This window comes from Nothoprocta perdicaria, unplaced genomic scaffold, assembly GCF_003342845.1.
Source record: "Nothoprocta perdicaria isolate Ctin4 unplaced genomic scaffold, notPer1 scaffold_23, whole genome shotgun sequence".
NCBI lineage: Eukaryota > Metazoa > Chordata > Aves > Tinamiformes > Tinamidae > Nothoprocta > Nothoprocta perdicaria.
In genome coordinates this window covers 4,240,018-4,264,037 of record NW_020455455.1, presented here as the reverse complement: position 1 = coordinate 4,264,037, position 24,020 = coordinate 4,240,018, and the positions used below count along the sequence as shown (strand labels likewise).

At 34.1% G+C, this 24,020-nt stretch overlaps 1 protein-coding gene across 1 annotated transcript in view; it reads right to left on the bottom strand.

The window, feature by feature from the left end:
• Positions 1 to 24,020, bottom strand: part of MALRD1 (MAM and LDL receptor class A domain containing 1) — a 224,639-nt gene that overhangs the window by 132,294 nt on the left and 68,325 nt on the right. Inside the window, exons 18-21 of the mRNA XM_026039361.1 lie at positions 19,050 to 19,137; positions 16,028 to 16,204; positions 13,318 to 13,495; positions 2,862 to 3,018 (exon numbers count right to left, since the gene is read on the bottom strand). Of these exons, the coding sequence (XP_025895146.1) occupies positions 2,862 to 3,018; positions 13,318 to 13,495; positions 16,028 to 16,204; positions 19,050 to 19,137 (600 nt within the window). The remainder of the gene's footprint in view (positions 1 to 2,861; positions 3,019 to 13,317; positions 13,496 to 16,027; positions 16,205 to 19,049; positions 19,138 to 24,020) is intronic.

Sequence of the window (24,020 nt, the reverse complement as noted above, 5' to 3'; positions counted from 1 at the left end):
AAAAAAAAAAGAAAGAAAAAGAAAAAAATTCAACAAAAATTCACTTCAGATTCATTAACAATTGAAGTTATCTCTATATTTCTCCTTAATACCAAATTCAAAAGGTTTGCCAGTGTAAATTAATATTTTAAGAAAATTATTCAGGTTTTTCTGATCTCCTGCGATCAGAAACAGGTCTTAGATCTTAGTACAGTCATCTTATTTTCTTATCTGGAATAATTTATCCCATTAAATTACCTGGAGTAAAAAATGTCATCCCACAAATAAAAATTGCTCAGGAAAGCATCAGGGCCCATTTGTTAACCACGGAAAACAGCACTAACAGCCAGAGTAATGAAGAATATAATCATACATGCATCTATTAGATTGAATTAGATTGTGCCACTACAGAACCTAGCTATATTTAATACTCTGTTTCTATATGAAACAATCTCCTCTCCTCTGCTCTCCTCTCCTCTCCTCTCCTCTCCTCTCCTCTCCTCTCCTCTCCTCTCCTCTCCTCTCCTCTCCTGTCTTCTCTTTTCTCTTCTCTCTTTTCTCTCTCTTCTCTCTTTTCCCTTTCCTTAATAACAAGCTGTTCTTTTCATCCATAGACCAACCCTTCTCTGTTTGGACTTTGGAAGACTCATTAGTTTCTTAACTCCAGTAAATGGTGTATAAATCTGATGCTTTTCCACAAGAGCACAAAGCCCTAAACAAGTTTTGCTCTCACCTCTGAGGCATCCAAATTCAACTGAGCTACTAACAGTAATGGCAAGATGGAAGTCTGATGGTGTGTGTCAGGTTGTGTCTCCAGCCAGTATTCACACAGCTAAAAATCACTTCACCAATTGCCTGAACCACCTCTGTTTTCAAGGATTTATTGCTACTTGGTGTAATCTTCCTAGGGCAGCCCAGGCATTTTTCATCTTAATGAAAAAAATGGCATTTTTGGAAAACATATGCAGTCCCATGAGTGCATACTGTACTGTAGAGCAAGTAAGTTCTGCCAAGCAAACTGCGGATTTGCACAGTGAAGAGCTTTCAATCCAGAGGAACAAAAGAAGAAAGTGCAGTACATTAAACAGAACAGAAAAAGACAGAAAAGAAGAAAAAGACACCTGGCTTTTCAGAAAAGAAAGAAGCTGTTCATACATCACATGAATATTAAGGAAAATAGATTTTAAAAAATTAACATTATTTGAGAGAATGAGGTATGTCGAAAAAGAAGACTCTTACACTTGTATATACAYTGTATATAAATAAGGATATGGTTAKACATATGTATGACCGCATAGGGATACAGACACATATGCACAGACACACTGTAGACTGCCTACTGCAGTTTACACTTTAAATCCAAATCTTCACCAGAAATTGAGATTTGCTATAACATCATGCTAAAGGTTGTAATTTTAAAGTTAAATATGTCCATAAATTTATGACTTATTAAAATCTAAGGTTTCCCTGTATCTTGGTGCCCTTGGAAGTCCTATACATTTTGATTGCATTGTAATTTGCTGTAAAAATAGCTAGTCAGGTAGAACAACTCTATTTAGGTGCCAAGTCATCTGGCAGAAACCAGATAAAAATGGTCCAAGAAGTATTCATGGGCGCTGCACAATAACACAACTGATCATTGTTTAAGAAAGTTGTAGAAACACRACAAAGTAATCATTCAGGCAAAAAGCAGATAGCTGAGTCTTGCAGGCCTTCTGTGGATTGATACATTCAAAAATCAAAACTTGTAAATTAAATATGTAGTGGTGATGGGGTGATGAGACTGACAGATGAACTCTTTTCAACCACATGAAAGATACATTCATATAATTCTAACAATCTTTGGAAGAAAATAATGATAGATTCCCTAAGAATCTTTTAGTCTGGAATATTCTAACTGAAAAATTAAACAAAAAACCTAAATTAAACAGTTATTTATAATGCTTAAAATGTAAAGATTGTGTGATTGCAAAGATTTTGTGATACAAAGATTTTTGGTAAGTCTTATAAGTCATTAGCCACAACTGATTCAGGAAAACAGTTATCTTTCATGTTGGAATTGAGACAAAAATGTGTGTGTGTGTGTGTATATATATATATATATATTTATATGCCTTTTTTAGTGACACCTTCATAGTCTATTACTGGAAATAGTTCCATAGGATTTGCTGTTACTTTCTGCAAAACACTCTGTGGGCTTGCTTCCAAGTAATGTGGGTTCCTAGGTTTTACAGAAGCTTTGGGCAAATACAAGCAGCCAAGGTGAATCAACCTGTTTAGAGTCTTTAAACTGAGGACAAATCGTCTTTATTCTGTGACCACCTACTAATTCCGATGAATTAAAAATTTGTCTCTTTGCCAAGTACCCTAACATCTGCACTACTTATGCAGTAGAATTCAGTGATATTGCTGAAAATTGGTTCAGAAAAATTAAATTTTGCTTGTTTTAATATAACTAATCCTCGAAGAATTCGCTTTGCTAAATTTTCAAGGAAATAACACAACAAGCCCATTCTACAATATTTCATCAGAATTAATCTGAATGCAATGATTTCTTTTTTACTGCTGCCATCACATACAGCCAAAACCACTGATGTTCAAATATCTACTGATGCTTTTTAATGTCAAAGGTTATCGTGCAGTACAAGGCTTTTCTTGTAGAGAAGCTCCATCCATTTACAAAGGTCATAATTTTAGCTCATCGTTAAATACCACATTTTCCACAGCTTACTCAAGCCAATTCCTCCTTCAGATCATAATGTATTAAGAGCAGCGGAGTGCTACTAATTGCTCATTTTCATTTATTAGCAGTCTAAAGGACAAGGGCATGAGTTTTCTTTCATGAATTTCAGGCAGTAAAAACCTGCAAACCTTCTTCTTACCTGCAAAGAACCTACTGTTGCACCAGACATATAGTTCCAGAATACCATTTTGCATTTTGGCCCAGTAAGGGAGATGACTGGGGTAGCAATGTCAGCAGTCTGACCAAATTTTCCAACCGAGCTGTCTGTAAACAGATACCAGCCTTCTTCAGTAAACCTGCTCAGAGAAAGATTTTTTTCTTTATTTAAAGAAAGCACTTAATCATATTTACATCCTTATATTAAAATGGTAATGCTTTATGCAGACACAAATCCTTCTAGCTGAGTATCTGGATGCTCTTTAATTAAATAGTTAATATTACTAGACTCTCAAAAATCCTAGAAAAAGCAGCTAATATTTCCATACCACAGACAGGCAAATCAAAATACAGAACTGACGCTTGCCTTTACCTTTGCCTATGTCATGGTCCTGAGAGTTAGGATTTTATTGTTTTGGTTTGGTTTGTTTACTTGCTTTCCTCAGGGGAATCAGAAGTCTAGATACAACTGGCACATACAAGGATGTCCTCCTCKTCTGTAGTCAGGAAGTGGTGAAATTCCTTCTGATTCCTTCCTTACTGGGGAAGATCAGGTTGCTTTTGCAGTCTATCAGCAGCAGGTACAGACTTTGAATGCTGCAAAAGGACTGGGACTACAGATACAGTATTTTGAGTAGCCAAGATTCATCTCCTAAAATAACTCATTTTCAAACACAAAAAACAGATGTTGACCTTAACAGAAGAATTCGCTCTCTTCAGCATAATTTCAGGATACTTGGTACTTCTGAGAACGAAGAACCTTACCAACAAGGGCTTACAAACCTTTGRGACATGTGTTTTTAAACACAAGAAAGAAGATGCTGAGACTTGTTTTGCCCTTTTTTTCAATGTTTGACATAAGGTTATATTTAAAAATAGTAAACCTTAGCAAAGTCCTGTGGGATACACTTAACTGAGTGCTATCCCATTAAACACTGGGGGAGTATATGGTTACAAAAACATTAATGTTAAGAAGTAAGCAAAATGGAGAGACCAGAGGGGAATGGATACATGTGTATAATACTCCTGTTTATATAACCTTCCCCTCTATCATGGAAGACTTTGCACTTGCAATTACACAATTGGCCTATCCATGTTGTTTAGAGGAATGTTTTTTCTAGTCCACATAGCTGACATTAACTTGTTCACAGGGATAAGCAAATTATTTGCCTTGAATTCTTTCCACTAGCTGACACAGCAACATACAGAGGATTTATAGGAAAATGAACATTGCTTCAGGGACAAGAGCTTGGAGAAAGCAATAAGAAATCATTCTRTTTACATACGGTTGACAATGCTGTAGCCTCTATGGATGTGTATTCTGTAGTTAACAGTTAACATATATGCAATTTTCYATTCAGTCTGGCAAACTGCTTCTGTAAAGTGTATGATTTCTTTAGAACTGGCCAATAGGTATTTTAAATCARTCAGTAATATGCTTGCAAAAAAAGCACTCCCAACCTCATTTTGTACTTTTTTGTTTGTTTGTTTGTTTCAAATGAAACCTTCAAAAGTCAACAGGAAAACTCCTAAACAAGATATTTTTTCTTTTATAAGGTAAGAATGAGCAAACCTGACCTTGCACAGTGTTTTTGTACGGGCTGAAGCTCAGAATTATATACAGCTCGCCCTATCAGGGAGGAAGGATAGATATCACAGGCTTGTTTGAAAAATTAGCCTACAGAAACCCTACAAAAATTTTGGCAGCCCCAGTAGATGTCATTAAAGTGTTCACATTTACCCTTTGAAAACAGTTAGTTTTACTTCTGTACTGCACATATTCCCTTTATTCAGAAATTCCAATAACACTGCAATAATACTAACTAATTTCAAAGGGTAAATGTCAATATTTTAATAGATTACAGACTTCAACATAAGCAACTGTGCTACATTTTTATACTGTAGTTTTGTTAACAAATATATGTTGCAAGYGGCTTTTAACATGAACCTACCTAAGAATAGGCATACATGGAAATATCCTAGCTGTATTTCCCCCTTCAAGCATCGAAAAGAATACCATGGAACTGAATATGGTAACTGGGAATTGGCATTGAGGGAAAGATCTGATTTAATTTAGTGATGGKCATCTAGATATGAAATTCAAATAACATAGGAAGAGCTCAGCTTTTGAATGTGCCAATTCACCTATGTCAATTCCACAAAACGTTTGAGTATCTCTGATTTAAGTGCTTAGCTGGGTACCAAATGGGCTTTATTCTTTGGTGTTCACTTACAATGAAAACTAGATCTGACTGGAAAACGGCATCTCTATTTCATAACTGAGTTTTGATTTCTAATTTTCAGCAACAATGAAAAATAAAACAAGCAAATAAGGATGAAAATTCCAACTTCCTTAGAGGATTAAGTTCCCTAATGATGTGCACACTATACAAGAAAGAATGCATTGCAAAAAGCAGCAACTCCCTCTTCATTGTATTTTTCCTGATTATATATGCCCGCAGACTTGCTATATAGCAAGACCTACAGATATGCTGGAGCTATTATGCATCTAAACCATGTTTCTTCAGCTCTCCAATACACACTGTCTCTGTTCTGCCTAATCAGACTGACCTGGCTATTCTGGGTTTCCATTAACATAGAAATCCACACTAATAGCGAAAAACAGTAGGACTCTAGATAGCATGAAAAGAGTACTCTCACCGAGCATGAAAACAGTACAGAATCACGAGGCACTGAATACACCAGCAGACTGTAGGCCATCAAAACTTAAGTTCATGGTTTAAACCATTCAAGTAGGTGGCATCATTTACCATATCTCAAGAATCCTTTATTGGGGTAGTGGGCTTGAGGGAGGTCAGAATTTAGTTCAGCTRACAGAAGTTCGCCAAAGTTAAGATATTTTCAGGAAATTTTCAGTTTCAGTTTATTTTCTATTTAGAAAATATTTCATCAAAAGATTTCTGATAAACATTCTTACATTATTGTTCTCACAGTATTGTTCTCATATGGTCGTAGATAGTTTCCAACACACTAGCTTCATTTTTTTGATTCCTATTATTGCTTGCTTCTAGTCTCAGGGACCATATGAGAATCCAAAAATTCAAGTGCACATAAACATAAGGCTCTATGTTTCAAGTCTTTAAAAGTGACCTTTCACACTTTTGGTATTTGCAACAATAATAAAACCTCAAAGAGTCCTTGTTATGATAGCCTTCACAGGGAAATGGAGAAAGATAAAAACTGGGCTTAATCCTTAAGTTTTCAATATAAGGTCCAATGTAACTTCTTGGATGAACCACAAAATGTTCCCATTGTGTATACATTGTGCCTATGGGTCCGTTTGCTTGAAATACCGCTTTAAGGAGGGGAGTAACTACTAGAAAAGAGAGAAGAAACAATATAGAAATCATAAAAGTGCAAAACTTCTGCTCATGCAAAAATCTTTGTAGTTTCCTCAGCATTTGTGTGTGTAGAGAAATCATAATAAGATGATGAAAAAACATCTGATCAGGATGGGAAAATAGGTTAATTTTTGAGCACTCCTTGTTTTCTTCATACTCTGAATAAAATAATCCTGAATAAATAACTGCAACTGTACAGATATTATTGCAGAAAAGAACCTCTATGCAAAACTAAATGTTAAAAAGTGTGTAACTTTCAGTAATCTTAAATGGCAATATGAACTCTAATAATCTATTTAATTCTATTACATGTTTCACAAAGTTTTTCTCTGCTGACCCCTTCTCACTGCTTAACAAGTTTTCAACAGGCAGTAATTCAAACCTGCAGTTAACATTTTGAACAGTTAAGTTCAAACAGCAGCAATTTCCAAAAATTTGTTCTACCATGGTTTGAAAAGTGCAGTTATATAGTGCATTTAACATTGTGCATTTAACATTCATGCATAAAGAATTCAAAATTCAAAATCCAAAATTCCATACCCAAAAGAATCAAAAAATAATATGGTCATACCATAACAAAGTAAAACGAAGTTTTTTAGAAGGCAGCCTTCCAAAGGATATAATAGAGGTATTTCTGTTACAGAACCATTCTTTTTGTGAGTTAATAGACCATTAACCCTCTATGAACTCTTTTTTCAGTATTTGGGGTGAAGATTATGTTTCTAGAACCTAGTTAAAACTTTAATATACTGTTTATTTCATATGTCTCATAAAGAATGACTAAATCTTAATCCCCTTAGTAAGCCTGAATATAGTATCCATATATATATTATCTATACATTTATATATCATCAGCTACTTTAATAAATATTATGTGATAAGCTATCTATTACAGACAGAATAACACAGGAATACAAGTACAGCATAAATTAGTCTAAGCAGAAGTTTTAAGATCAGAAAATACCAGAGATAGGAAACAGTTGTGCCAGGGCTTATATCCAATTTCTAAACACTAGTTAAGCTATTTTACTTTGTTACTACTACTAGTACTACTATTACTACTATTACTACTACTACTACTACTACTACTACTACTAATAATAATAATAATAATAATAATAATAATATAGAGCCTCAACTGCATTCTTCTGTCCTTGGATCAATGTCCATTCTGCAGTTGCTCAAGTCTTCCTGAAGCTTACAGAAGTTACAGAACTAAAGTTTCTGCATATTTAATAGCAACAGATAAATCTGTGTCTTTTAGGACTCTCTTTTCTCTTTATTGTAAGCATCACACTTTCTTCTTTTTACACTTCTCATTTTCATTTATATTTACATAATCATTACTTGCATTCATATCACCARGGCATACAAATTTGCTGCTTTATATCTCAACTGCATTATTCATTATTTACTCATTGTATTGCGTGCCAAAGTCATTAGGCAGAATTGTTTTCACCTGTTACTGTGCAAGACTAGTTTCTTTGAGGAAGAAGCTTTGATCTCCTATGATTTCCCAGCTTACATCTCAGGGTCAGCACCTTCTCCTAATCACATATAAAAATGGATTAGGTCCAAGGATGTTAACGCACAGTGCTAGAGACAAACTTTCTAACCTACCTTAACTTTGATGKGTTTAGATAAATTTTGGCACAAAAATACAGTAATGAGTTTCAATGGGTAACGGAAACYGAACAGAAAAAAGGTACATATCAAACCATATGACACATACTGAGATTTATACTTTGACACTGAGATTAAAAAAGTGTTTCAAAGAAAAATATCCCTTACATGAGGAGGAATTTTTGCAMTAAATAAGAGCTCATTATTATCAATGCCTCAAAATTCTAAAACAAACATGCTCCAAAGAACTGAGAAGTTCTYTCACCATAATATACTCTCTCTATATATATATTTTAGTATTAATTTGATGCCATTGTTTTAGAGAAGGGATATGAATTGCAGAAAGAAAATGTACTGGTAACAGCTTTCTCACGAACAAGGAATAAACTTTTCACTCATTAATCTATTATCATTATGGATGAATTCTGTTGTTTTGCATGAGAATATACAGAGTTTAAAAATYCATTAAGTTCTATTTTTCTCTGTAAAAACAATTTTAATTGAGTTACAATTACTTAAAATGAATGGACCAATTATCTGATATCATCCTACAAGTAATTTTTGATTATTAGCTTTCACTTGCAAGTAATTAGTTCTTCATATCTCTCTATATAAGATATATATATATACACACACACACATATATATATTATATATATATATATATACTTTATATATATATATATAAAAGCTAGGCAAACAAGTAATAGGAATACATTTATTTCTCAATTCTGCATAACTTGGAATTGCATTTCCATCAAATTTTTTACCTGTTTTTTTTTACAAAATAGGTATTGCAATATTTCCTTCAGCTTTGTTAAACAAGCAGTGCAGAAATTTACCAAAAAAAATAAAATAAGAAGCACAGTTTTCAGTGTCTTCAATGTGCTTTCTTTATCAATATTTTGTTTCAGAGATTGTACTGTGTTTTAGCTAAATTACTCTGATGGCTATACATGCTTGTAGATTTTTTTTCCAYATCCTTTCATCTGAACCTTGACACTAAAAACAGAGCAGACATTCACAAACAGATGAGGACAAGCCAAAATATAATATGAACCCAAAGTCTGATAATACTCCCAACTTCATCACTGAAGATGGCTTATGTTTTTGTAAATGCATGTGGAATCACCTGATATTCATAGATGAATTTATGGTTCCAGTTCTAAAGGGAAAGAACAGAAGTATATCATGGTGGGGTTCTTCTCAGCATACTGCAACTACAAATAATCCTCACTTTATTTATGAGAAGTAACCAGGAGAAATACAAGGTATTCTCAGAAAGTGAATTTAAAGTAGGATTTATTAAGTTAATAAATAAATCTGTTATGGTTGCATATGGTTATTTTGGACTGATATACAGGACCACAGAATCCAATGATCATCCTCAGTATCTGCAAATAAAACTACTTCAGGGAACAATCAGAAATAAGTGATAAATTTTAAGAAAAGCTATGCATATAGGAATTACTGTTGTGTAAATGTAGAAAACACAGATGCACATGCACACACCTAATAATGTTAAAGAAACATGTCTGGCTGATAATTCCACCTATTTCAGATCAGCAACTCTAACTTTCAGTGCAATCTTTATTTTCAATATGGTAGTTACTTAGGACTCTTGCTCAAATRGCTGACTTAATTGATGGTTTCCAAAATAAGACAAAATGAGAACAGACACAGGTCTTTTTGTAGCTTGAAGGCAATGAACAAACCTGAAATATAGAGACCTGAAAACCGGAAATATGGACTCAGGACTATTGATTTTAGATCAACTTGCCCAACAGCTGATACTATCAATAACATATATTAGATTTGTAGGCCAGCTTTGGACAGTAATGATATTAAAGAATACAATTCCTTATCCCTATAATTGTCTTTATGGTAGGTGATGCTCCCCAGGCAGGAGCATATTCAGAGTGATCCACTCAGCGCAATTCAAGCTTTTATTACCTTATTTCTCTAGATGCACTCAAGTATTTATTCTGATCGGTGTATACCAGTTCAGTTCAAAAAGAATCGGAAGAACTGAATGCATATAAACATAAAACAGGATGGAGCCTGTGATTCATATATATCTCTCTCTATATACACACACACTAGAATACACTAAAAAAAAACTCTCTTGACAGAGATAAAATAGCCCTTTCCTTTCATTTTCCATTTTCTTGGAGAGTACTATAAACACCTTCTTAGAGAAAGCTATGGAATCTATGAGACTTTATTTGGAGTGGAGCCTATGTCTTTCACTTCACTGCAAATAAGTTTCTCAAGTGAGATAGATAGATACACACACACACACTTGTCTAAAGAAATAATACTTTTGAGGAAGATCTATGGAGTATAGAAGCACTACATAAAGCTCATGCTTTTCCTCCACTTATGTTTAAATGTAACTTTCTATAGTACTCACAGGTATCATTTTCACTCTTCATCTCTAAAAGACTCATTTTAAATGCATTGCCATTAATTTCACAGTGTCTCCAAGCTATTTTTACTTATAAAAAAAACCCTTATATATACTATGGTGGAATATATCTAACTCCTCAGGCACCCAGCCATATGAAATGATAAAGAACTCATAGTTAACACTTTCTGTGGTATATTGCATTGAGTTTCAGTTTGTGCTTTCAGGAAGAAATTTCTTCTTATAAACTACTATTGTTTATTTTTGTTGGAAGATAGTTTTTTATTAATACTCATTAGTCCTTAAAATAATTCCATACTATGTAAACATATTTAAGCTGTACCAAGCCCTACAAWGTAGAGGTTCTGACTACACAAGACTTGTTCATGGAATTTCTTAAAAGAAATTCAAGAGAGGAAAAAAAAAAAAAGYTGTATAAAAATTTTATTGCACTGTGTATTGTTAATGTCTCCTTTGATAAAAGGTCAAAAGAAGCTGAAATCTCTTGATAGAATAAAAATTTTAAACAAAAAGCACATCTAAGCTTTGCAAAGGAATTTCTGAACAGTGCTTTATAGCAGAAATCAGAATTTCATAAATGAGTCTTAACCTTTGTAGATGCACTTGTTAGTATTAAACAATGGGGAAAAGAATGCAAAGGGTTACACAGACTTGGAGAACAGACTATAAAATGTCTTTCTACTTGTGTAGATATTGAGCTTTAGGTCAGTTAGTGGCATGGTAAAATCATTGCAGAATGCAAGCTGTGACCACCCAAGTCTTGGCTTAGCACCYTGGGACCATTTTGTGTGCTCTGCCATACTACAGCAACTGGACTCCCAGGTTACTAAAACAGCTGGAGGAAATGTATCCAAGCCAGCAATGATCACACCTGAACTGCAACACTGATACACAACATACAGTGAGAGAGGAAAATGCACAATGCTGACTGAATCATAAATCTGATTGAATATTTTGAATCCTATGTTCATTGTCACACCAGCTCAACAGAATAACATTTTGGAAGCAGATAATAACTGTAACATTGATTTCTGTAAACGTATGTCTTTAAAAGCATATACAGCATGGGTCCCTTTAACTACAGAAACTGTCTCCTTGGTTTGAGTCTAYCTAAAAAGAAAAGAACCACAGAATGGCTGATTCCCAAAACTAAAGCCTAATAAACTTAGATGCAAGCAAGTAAAAACCATTATAGTTTAACAATAGAGCAATAGAGCCCTTGTCCTTCTTTGCTTTATTCTGTCAGTGTCATTGTTCTTAGATGCTTCTCTCAAGATGTATTGGTAAGACTTAAAAGTGTTGTAGTATACCAAACACCACACAAAGCAAATGGTATGTGAGATGAAAGATTCCATGTTTTGATCATAACACAAAAATTAGTGACTCTTAGTTGGATTTTCTCTATTGGATAATGCGGTCTGATGACTTCTGACTAACAAGAGAGCTGAGATTAGTTCATGGCTTTTCTGTTGCTCCTCTGAACCTGCCAAACCTTATTAGCATTCTGTCATATCTCTACAGATCCTCTGAGGCTGAAGGCAAAAAGAAACAATAGGAGTGAATCTCCTTCTCAYGTGACCAGGTCTGAGGTAAAAAACCACTGTAGCTTCTAATCATGATGGGCATTACTTTTAATTAATCATTTTCTGCATTACAGCACAATATAAAATTGCATTTAACTGCAGAAAACTCATCAGTACCTACATTTTTTGATTAGTATCAAATGTCTAACAGCTATGGTCTTGCTACTTATTTTCACCACAGATATTTACCAGGCTGAAGAGTAAAGTGTTCTATTATCTGTGATTGTTAATACTTCAATGAAGTACTTGTACAAATCAGTCTGTATTTAACAGCCACTTACAGAAGAAGCTTATACTAAGTTGCTTTTTGTTCATAAAAGACTATAGAAAAGACTTTTTGTTGTTGTTGCTGTTGCTGTTGCTGTTAGAAATAGTAATACYTGAGACAGAAAAGCAATACTGTGAAAGACTTGGTAAGGCAGAGATATGAAGTGACAGAATTTATCAGAAAAAAAGTCAAGTATCTACTAAACTATATTAAATTCTAATCGGAGTTGTTTCAGATCTGTACTCAGTTAATTATTAATTAATAGCAGAATTTACAAGGCCTTTTGTGAGGGTAATTCAACTTTGGCAAAATAGCCCAGATAACAATAGCTAAGAAGAAAGGGAGTGAACACTGTGAGTATGAATGGAAGTGCCTGAAAGGGCATTTGTCCAAAACTGATTATGCTAATAGTGATGATGACCATCAGCAGAAACACAGAATTACAAAGATAGTTAAAACAAACAGACAAACAAACAAGCAACAAAAAACAGCTTGAATAGAAGTATAAAACATGCATGAAAATTCAGAATAATGGGAATGGATGTTGGATTGGAAACAGCAGCAGTCAAACCTAGTTTAGGCAGTCCAGAAGCCACCTCGTTGGCACTGAAACCACTGCACAGACCACACAGCGCATCCTCCCCACTGGGTGCTGTGAGCAGCACGCATGTGGGCTGACAGCATGGGTTTAAGGTTACAAGAAGGAGTGTCTTCTCATGGCCTAGCAGACTGTAGGTAGGAGCATTATATACATCAAGAGCAACTACTCCTCCACACAGGAGGAATGTGCAAAACTCACAGTCACAAAGGGTACCAGGAATGTGCATGCATCCTACTCATCCTCTGGGAGCGGATCTGCACACTTGGAGGCAGACGGTATAAGAGCTTTGGGGGATTTTTTTACAGAAGGCTGTTTTGAAATTTGTACTTTATTAAAATTCTGTAAGTTCCTCATACTTTTATTTATCTGTTGTACAGCTGATACTGATCCTGCACATTTAGGCCACCGATTATCAGTTAATTACATGTAATTAATAAATCAGTAAACTGCTTCTATACTGTGAAATGAGCTGAGATTTTCGCAGTGACAATTCGTACGTGGCTAAACCTAGGCTAGGCTAAACCTAGGCTAAACCTAGGCTGTCCAAGAAAGATAACTGAAGATTTTTACTTACGTAGTATGATCAATTGATGGGCTGTGTTTTTCTTGCCCAGGGAAGAGATTTGCTCCTCTTCCAAGTCCCCACTTGAAAATATTTCTGGAATGGATGGAATCAGTTTCTGACGTCTCTTCTAAGGCTGTCTGATACCATCCACATAGGGATTTATCTTCAAAATTGCACATTTCCATTGCTTTAGAGATGAACAATTAATACTTATTTTTTATAAAAAAATAGAATAAGCAATTGATGTTATGAAAAAAGAAACAACATGGCAATAAAAATAGTAATATGCATATTATTTCCTTTACAGTTAATATATCAATAGTGCTCTCTATCTTCTTACTTAAGAGGCAGATTCTATCTTTGAGTATATAGCAAGTATTTTAATCTTTGGTATCTATCAAAATACACAGCTACCAGGTTTCAGATATTCTAATTATGTGTCATGTGAAATACATTGAAATGCCATATAAAATATATCAGCTCTGAATCTGAAAGCTACTGCACAATTCTTTTTCCAATTCTACAGTCTTACAATGTTAGCAATTCATCGTACATTACAATCCATGACACTTCCTGACAGAAATACTAAATATAGAGAAATATATATGTATACACACACACACACATATATATTATATATATTTATATATAACTATATGTGTTTCAAGCAGTCCTCAAAATACCTGAAAGCTACATCATAATGCAGCTATTTAACATTGTTGCTGAGCAGTGAATTATTAATAAATAAACAGTACSCTATGCCTCAGATTTTGCTTACTGAGTAACTGGACGATAAAAATGAGCTTACTAATTTCTCTCCTTTGCAATGTATGTTCTCTGCAAGGATATTAAAAAATARGTATTTCTGCTGCCTAATAAATATTTATTCTCAAGAATGCTTTCTTGACTCCTTCACAGAAACTCTGACTTGGCCTCTGTGATCCAGAATGACTCCTGTCACTTTCTAGAACATTAGAATGCATTTTTATATAGAAGTCAAAGTGACTGCTGTGAGAATGATGCAGACAAACAAGTCTATTTCTAAACCATGAATCTCAAAAGCTAGCACAGCATAGGTAATTTCTGCATGAGTAAATTATACTGTGTTAGTAGAATATGGCCTGTATTTCTTCTCCTGGAGGCCACAGATGGGAGATTAAGGAAGGAGGGGATGTCAAAGCAGTTTTGATTTATAGCTTTTAAATTCTTAGTAAAGAAGCAAACCTCAACCAGTGTGATCAGACTAGTTATCCACACAAAGATTTGTGACGCTTTCTGACATTAATGGCTGACATAGTATTAAGTGTTTTTACCTTTTTTTTTTATACTTGTTTTATAAATAACATTTTAAATGTCACTGAGAAAGGATAACCACCTCCTGAGAACGTATTTCTGTTCTCAATAGGAACAYACTAAGCTCTTATCCAAGTACTGTCATTCTAGTGATAAATTGCCATCATTGCTGTAGTGATTGTAGACTCCAGACAGACCGAGTACCTAAAGGTGTATTCTCCATGGTAGTTTCAGAAGGAAAGGATGCTTTATAAGACATTGACGATTTCTGAGGAGAAAAAATATTCTCYCGAAAGGACTCTCCGTTTATTGTTCAATATAGGTTTTCAATGGCTGGTATTTATTCACACTACAGGGAACTATCCATTAATATTTATAAATCAGCCTCATTTCTTCCATATTTCTTYCCATGAAAGAAATAAGAAAAGTAACATTAGACTCCCTGCTGCCTGGTCGAGTCCTCAGCCTGGAGAGAAATTGGTGTTCCCTTCACAATGTATAATCAATGTAGAGTTTTGGTCATAGTGAGAGTGGTTTAGCTTGCACTGCATTGACAAATGTCTGTCCCCTCATTAATCAGCTTCTGAACAGCAGTAATTTCAAGCATTGTGTTTTCAGGCAAAAAAAAAGGTCAGTAACTGCTTCAGCTCTTCAGCTTAAAAGTTGTAGTGTGAAATTCGGTGACTTAGAAGCAATTAAGAAATCTCTTAGATATCTTCAAAATGTGGCCTAATTCCAACTTTCTTATTTAATTTTCAGATTTCTTAGCAATTTATAGGCTGGAACTCACTAAATTGCTTGTAGCACATGCCATGCTGCATGCTTTTGCCATAGGGAGACAACTGGGATTTTCTCTCAGGAAACTAGAAACCTAACCCTAGGATCCTCTATAGATAGTTAAACATAGTCCTCAAAGCAAAATCAGTCCTGTCAAAGGAACAAAAAGATGACGACAAAAGCATCGTTATGTCTGTAGCTGATTTTCATGATTCCCTTCTATAAAAAATACTCTCAGTACCTCATTGCAGTAGGAAATGAACCTAAGTGCCCCACCATGACTACAGTTATTCTCATTTCCATTTGGGACTAATGAACAYCTGAAAAATGTAAATGTGTTTTTTAACTTGAGAAACTATGTTTACTTTTATAAATTGTTAGGTATAGCTACCAATCACTGAGAGATGAAAGATTTTTTTCTATTGCAGGAGTTAAGGTGAAATGGAATATAAAATGAGGTCTGTCATTTGAAGGCAGAAAATGAAGAACATCTCAGATTCCCCTACTATAAACAGAATGCTACTTCCAGGGGAGCAAAATCATATTAAAAACAACACCTCGGTGCTAATACCAAATGAGAAGTGAAAATATAGTTAGTGCAGTATGTTTCATATCCACAAATAAGATATAAGAGATTCAGTTCACTCACCACAAGACGCTTCATCGGACTTATCAGAGCAGTCAGGCCTGAAGTCACACTTCTTGGTCATGTGGATACAATTGCCAGAGCCTCTACAGACAAACTCCTCCTCTGTGCAGTTGTTCACAGGGAGTGTGACAGGAACTGAAGTTCCGGCTGGAGTTGTAGAGATTGGTGGCAAGTTTCCTTAAAAACAGAAAATAAACAGTGACCTACAGAATTATATGAGCCTAGTTTTCTAAGAGTTTGTCTCCAAGCCAGTTTCTGTGCCTAGTTTTACTGGAAATATGGCTGCAAGGTCAAGTAGAATGTCTTGAATGTCACCAGAAAGAACTGATTTGAACTCGGCGTAACTGAGTTTCCCAAGTGGAAGGTACCAGTTTGAACATGCTAGTCTACCATCATTTTCGCAACACTTGAAAAAATCCATTATCATATAAATAATGATAGCTGATCTTCACAGGGATTTTTTATTGTTTTACCAGTTTCTTTTTTGTTAGCTTTATGAAATGACTAGAATGACTAGACAATTTGCAAGAGGCTCAGTTAAATTATTTCAAGACATTGGTTACTGCAACTGACTAGAAATTACTATGCATCATTTTTATAGTCTCATTTCATTGCTGATTTTTTCTTTTATTAAAAAGAGGTCATTATCTTGTTCTACCACATTCTTTCTGTTTCATTTAAGATCGTCACATCTCTTTTTCTAATCTATTACCTTTTTCTCCTTTTTTCCTGTGCATCTTTCTGCAGGCTAGCCCTGATTCCTTGAAAAACCTTGCTATCACTGTTCATAAAAGGTCTTTTTATTATACAAGCCCCTTTTAAAATTTAATCTCTAATGAAATGATTAGCTCTGCAATACACCTAAGTAATGTACCTGAGTTAATTAAAAAGAGTATGCATAGCATTTGATATAAAATGTGTCTGGACCAGTGTGGAATCAGTGAGGAATTTTTATATTAAGACCTGGAGCACTAAGACTGATTGCAAATTCYCCGGTACCAGGACCATATCTCTGTCTTGGAAGGTAACAGCCATTTTATATAAAACAAATGATACACTAATAATATCCTAAGAGTCAAACAAAAGATCTAGGAGGAGGTATTTTCTGAAAGAATAATTATATAATAAATGTATATAAAACTTATAGTAATTGCAGTGACATTATTGTTTATAAGTTTTTAAATACAGTATTTATCATTCAAAAATTTAGATTTATTGATTCYTCCTCTGACCATTTTTAGTGAAACGTTCCTAGATCCAGGATGGGTATAAATTGGGGAAGGAAACACTGGGAGAAAAGAAATTTCCAGAGTGGTTTCACAGCACAGGCTATATATTCTCCAGGAGATAAAATTCTGAAGTGCTGTAAGTACTATGGACAGAATCAACTCCTTTTTTTTCCCCTCTGGAAATAACCCATTTTGTCCAACTTACAASAAGGCACTTTGGCCAGAGCAAGCACCATTGTATAGCCTGTAGTTAGGGCATTCATGTGATATACTGAAAAAAAAAGACGCACAAGTTTCTACATCTTTAAAATTAGATATATGTGACTTTACTACCATGTGATCCAGCCAATCTCTTCTTGTTCAGTATCTATTATTCAAAGTGGAACAATTCTAGCTAGTCAAGCAGTGCTTAATTCTAGGTTGCAGAGATGAGACATAAGAGGCCACCTTCATGTTCATGATCCAGCTCATCCTAAATCCAGTAGAATACACTATTCCTGTCATCTGTTTTGCAGGCTATTCCCACAGACTCCTTAACTCTTTTATCATTGGTTGGGATTTTTATTTTGTGGAGGAAGCAGAGGTAGTAAAATAGAGGCAGTAGGAGCTTGAAATGTTTTATAAATTACTCTTAATACTAAAAGACTTAAAAAAAATATACAGAACACAAAAAATATATTTCCTATTCAGTTTATCTATCTTTAACCTTGAAGACTTTCATCTTTAACAAAAATAACCTTCTCTTTTCTTACTTATGAACTTTGACATTCTGTGCTTTGCATTTTTTTTTAGTTCTTGTCTTAGGAGGAGGAAGGATTTTAAGTTATCCTTCTAAGATTTTATGCCTCCACTACCAACATTTTACACTAACTGCATTCACCAAATTTGTTTTGAGCTAGAGTTTATATTCGAAAAGCTGTAAATAATGCTATATAATATGTAAACTTGCCAAAATAGGATAAAAATTATCTACAAAAGAAACATGCCACATGCATTTGATTTTCCTAATAGAACTGGTTCAATCTGTGGGAAGTTTTTGGAATAGCAGAAACAAAATGTATGTTCACTAGGATGTTTTCGATCTAATGCTGAGATACTTATTTCCAGAAAGTAAAATTTTGTTTTAAATTATGCTTGCTCTTCTGCAGCTCTCATAGGACTGTACATAATCTGTCCAACCATATATAACATTATGTCTGCTGCAGCTAACAATAGTCCTCTTAAAATCACTTCCATGATGAAACATGACAGGTTCTGAATCATTTGGTGTCTTGGAGCACACTTGTTTGTGAGCATAGTATTTTACAGTTCTTTAGGCATTTTACCATATTAGGTAGTAATGACTTCAGAGGATACGTTGCTCTATCATTTGAATTGTTTGTGTACTGATATGTGAGAGCAATTGTCACTGCAAAAACATTTAGAAATACTGGGGGAGAGGAGGAAGGCTCTTTCAAACTGATTTTCTTAAAAAAAAAAAAAAAAAAAAAAAGGAAAAAAACATCATCAGTCACTGAGATCCCAAAGAGATCTCAAATTACTGATGTTTCTTTTGGATCTTACATGCACAACAGAAACTGCTTTATGCCGTTGCCTTTCCAGAGCATGCAAGGAAGAGAGTGAATAAGGGGGTCTGGGAATTCAGAAAACAAGTTCTGATTTCACTGTTTGACAAGATTCACAGTTTGATCTGGTTTGTTTTTCCAGTTTTTGTTTTTCTATGCACAAATGATAGTGAAGAATGAGCTCACTGCTAAGAGATATATACCCAACTTTATTTTCTTCTCACTCACCGTTGTAAAGGCTACACGATAGGAAGGACAAGTCATCAATTCCTATGTCTCCAGTGAAACCATCTCCTATGGTACCCTCCACCAAGATCTACGGAGACAGCAATCACAAAAAAACTTTTTAGCATACAGCAGACTTCCACATCCCATTAAATACTTTATATTGATTGATAGAAGTCWTTTACTATGCTTCAAATTTAAAATACACTTAATACTGAGCTTAAATGAACTTAAATATTGTATTTAATGACACTTTATGAACAACTAATTGCCATCAGCTTTCTCTGGTGTTCACATTAATCACAGGAAACTATAATATTAGTATGGTTGGCCTTACAGTCATGCAAATCTACTGAAACATCACTGTGATACAAAATGATGGCAAGGTATTATCATAAGAAGTGACATAATATGATTASGTCCTGTGGTACTTATTATAATAACATTAATCATAATTAATTATAATGTCCATCTGAATTAATTATGTACCCATGTAGGAATCCCACTGCTATGAAAATAATCAAGCAGATTATAGATATGTTCTGCAATTTTTTAAAGAAAAATATTTTTTATTTTATATAAAGATTTATATATTTATATATATATTTTAGTATGTATTTCTGGCTGAATATTCACTAAAGTTAGCACTATTGAATATACTTACTTTCTCATTATTGTCTATTGACGAGGAATGTGAGAGGCTAGTATTTGTGAAATACTATGTGGATAACAGAATAAACCTCTTTTCTTCTGACTAATGCTAAATTGTCAAAACCTTAGCAGGTGATTAGGGACACATTTACTCAATTTTTTTCTTAATTTAACTATTTTATAAAACTGTTTCTAGAAAAAGCCTCCTCAAAACATGCTTAAAAATAAATAAATTTAAAAATATATAATATTGCTGATGCACTTAAAGTTATTAAATGTTAAAATATTAAAGTTATGTCTTTGGCAGTTTTTAAAGAACTATTTATATCCTATCTTCCTCAATTATACATGTAATTAAATCTTCCAGATCATTCTGGAACACTGCATAAAACATCAAATAAATGATGTATAAATAAGGACAAAAATATTGCAATATTGCATAGGAATTGTTGATCTTTTTTTTTCAGTAATGTACATATTTGCAATTTTATTGGCAGAGAATATTTACTTTCCACAATTAATTTCCACAGTTAATGAAACATTGCTTGTAACTCAAAGATACATAACACTTCTCTCTAAATTGTCTTGATTAAATGTCACTGACATTCTCCAAACAACATCCTTAGATTATATCTTATTTTTCCCTCAGAATATCCACAGAAATTCTTTAGGCTGTTATCCAGTCTTTTGTTTCATAATTACTTTTAAAATGGGGTCAATACTACCACAGTATATCATTAGCCTAAAAATGCTTAGAAACAGGACAAATCAAAATTTATTATTWTTTGGAAATTTGCACAAAAAAAGGTGTTTTATAACAAAAAAATCACTTCAGTTTAATCTTGATTGGCAAACGTATAACACTTTAGATAAATCTTGATTTTGTTTTATATGCATAAATTATTTACTACTTATAAATAATTACTCGTAAATGAGCTAAAATTCAAACCAAGAGAGAGAAGATTAACCTTCATATATACTTATTACTCAAACAAAACTGAATCCCCTCAGAACCACATTATTTTAACTGGGGAATATGCTGACATGTACAAAGCAGGAGTCTGAGGGGCCTTTTTCTCTTTGAAGTTCTCTTTGGCCCTTCTTCTGTTATGACATTCACACTGTCTGGGACTGTTCTAACTCACCACTTGGTACTAACCTTCCCCTGAAAGGGGTAGCACTCCTGCACCTTTAAAGGGAGTATTTTTATTAAGGGTATAATAACATCCAGAGGTAGACGTGGGCAGACACAGTTCTGTTAAGTAGTAAAATCCAAAATATCTCTTTATTGTTATTATATTACTTTCAAAATTCCAAATTCAGATTTTTCATTTTGCTTTTTATGCAGGAAGTCTGATACTTTGACATGCAGTATTAACTAAAGTAGTAACAAAAGTAACAGAGAAAGTGCAGGTTTACGTTCAAACATATTAATTTAACTGCTCAGCAAGAGTCAAGAACTATGATCACAGTTCTTAACAACGTTAAAGATGGGTAATCTAAATGAAATTATGATAGATTTAGATCTATCTAGATCTAAATAATGAAATTATGATAGATTTAGATCTATCTAGATCTAAATTATGATACATATAGATTTAAAAAATGAAAACGATATTGTTTTGCACTTGATAGCCTAAAATTGAAAACAGGATCATTTTTTGAACTAGCACTGCAGTATAAAATTGAGTCTRTCTGAAACCCTGGCTAAACATTGACCACTTAAATTAATTTGCCATTTGAAATTCTGCAAAAGAAGCCCATTGAGGGCCAGGAAAATAAAATTTTAATTTTCATACAAACGTAATATAATCAAGAATGGAATTAATTTCAAAAATGTATGGTATTCAAAATCCTGAAGATATCRGAACATCTAGGGAGTAAGAGTCATTTCAGCTCTCAAATGTTTATCCAGTAATATATCCAAGACATATCTCAGAAAGTTCCAATTGCATTACTAATTTTATTATTAGTTAGAATTTGCTGATTTTCATTAGGACTTCCTTATTATTTCTGCAAAGGAACTGTATAAAAGAAGTAAAGGAATAAATTGTATAAAGGAATTGATTTGAGGAAGAGGATAAAGAACCACACAAGTGGTTTATCACAACACAAATAACTTTTTGTCATCAAGAAATTTTGTCAAAAATTATTGAAAGCAGTCATCATAGAAAAATAGGTTCAGAGAAAGAAACATTATTGCTACAATAAACTAATCTTATACTTTTAATATATATGTATATGTAAAGGAAAACATGGCAGTTAATGAACAGATTTCATGGTATATAGCTTATTAAGCATCATCTAAACAAAATCTGTATTGTTGGATTTCCAAGTATTTCCCAAATCTCTAATCTTAAAGCAGTTAGCTTTAAGCAATTAGCAGCTAGCAGTCCAGCAGTTGAATCCTGATTACATGGCATTGAACTCTTTCTTTGAATCTTTCCAGCTCTAGTTTTCCTTGGATAAAAAGTCAGGTGCACTGGAATGAAAGGATGTAACAGTCTGCCCTCCATTTTGAATGACGTAGGGATTTGGACTACCCCATTCGTATGGTAGATAAAATTAAAGACAGCCCATCAGGTATAAGAATTACGGGTCACGGGACAACTAAAAATTTCCAATGMAACCAGTAAAAAGTTCTAGATCCAACTGACCATCTTCCAGACTTCTCAATTCCTTCCTTTCATTTCCATTAAGAATACATTTGAATCAAATTCCCTGCACCTTTGAAAGCTGTAGTAATGTCCTTTCACACAGGGATCTAAATTAATTTATATCAGTGACCTTAAGAATATACAAATCAGATGTTAGAGTGCTGTGATCACAATCTGATGCTTTACCGTGCAGAGCTTTACGAGGCACTGAAAAACTCTGGTTCTAGTCCAGTTAAGCACTGTATCTTAGTTCACTATAAGCTTGTGAACCTTCATGCCAATTTATGATATTTTTCCAGGCGTTTCTCTAAAGAGCAGGGAAGAATAACATTTCTTTCCTGTTACAGACCCATAACTGAATTGATGCCAGTGGGATTTTTAATSTTAATAACACTTTCCATACTCTGACACTGAGTATATTCCTATATTATGGCCACAAAACATTATTCAAGAGAGAAGACTCTGTTTTCACTATGTGATATTAACCCTGGAAGAATTATTGTAGGAGAAACATATAGTCAGCTGCTGTTTGAGATATTCTTTGTAAAATAACATGGTTAGCCTGTCCACTTGAGAGACATCTATCTGGTAAATATAACTATAAATATATATTTAATCTAATTTAAGGTCATGGTTATATTTGACCTCATCTTAATATGAAAATTTACAAAAGTCTTCTCTACTTCACCAGATTATGCCAGAATGTTTCTCACAGGTTTACTTTAAAAAGAAACATATTTGAGACTGTAAAAGATTATTTGTTTTTAAAGAGAGAAGACATTAGATACATTTGTCTGTGTAGAGATGTAAAACAAGTCATTTAGCTGATAATTTTGCAGATATTTTTCAGTCTCTCATAAAGCAAATATAATTTCCCATCTGTTTTTTCATTTGGCTACAGGGGCCCCATCCTTTAACATTTCTCCTTTTGATAATATTCAAAATTCGTAAATATTTTAATTCCTTAAAGAGGATGGATGATGATTATTTAATCTTTTGTTTTTTTAAATGCCTAGGTAATGAAAGTATTTACCTGATTAGGATGTACCCACTAACAATGCAAACACATCTATAGCTAATTGGGCAAAAACAGATCTACTGTTTAGTTAAAGAGAGGACACAAACATACTATAAATTTCCTCCCACATCTGAAATACACCTCCCGCATCTAAAATACAGATCCTACAGATCCCCAAGTATGTCTTCAAGGACATGCTGCCAGCTCATATTCAACCCATTGTCCCCCAGGACACACAGTTCCTTCTCCACAGAGCTGCTCTTCAATTGCTCACCCTCAGCCTGTACTGGTGCATGGGGTTATTTTTCCCTAGGTGCAGGACCCTGCTCTTGCCTTTTTGAGCCTCATGAGGTTCCTCTCTGCCCAACTTAACAACCTGTCCAAGTCTTTCTGAATGGCAGCACACACCTCTGGTGCTCCAGCCACTCCACCCAGTTTTGTATCATCAGCAAACTTGCTGAGCTGACTCTGCCCCTTCATCCGTCACTGATGAATGAAAAGAACAAGACTGGGCCCCCTGTTCACTCCTGGGAGACACTGTTAACCACAGGCCACCAGCTAGACTTTGCCACCGATTACAACACTCTGAGATCTTTCATTCAGACACCTCATTGTCCACTCAACCTAACATACACTTTCTGAGTTTGC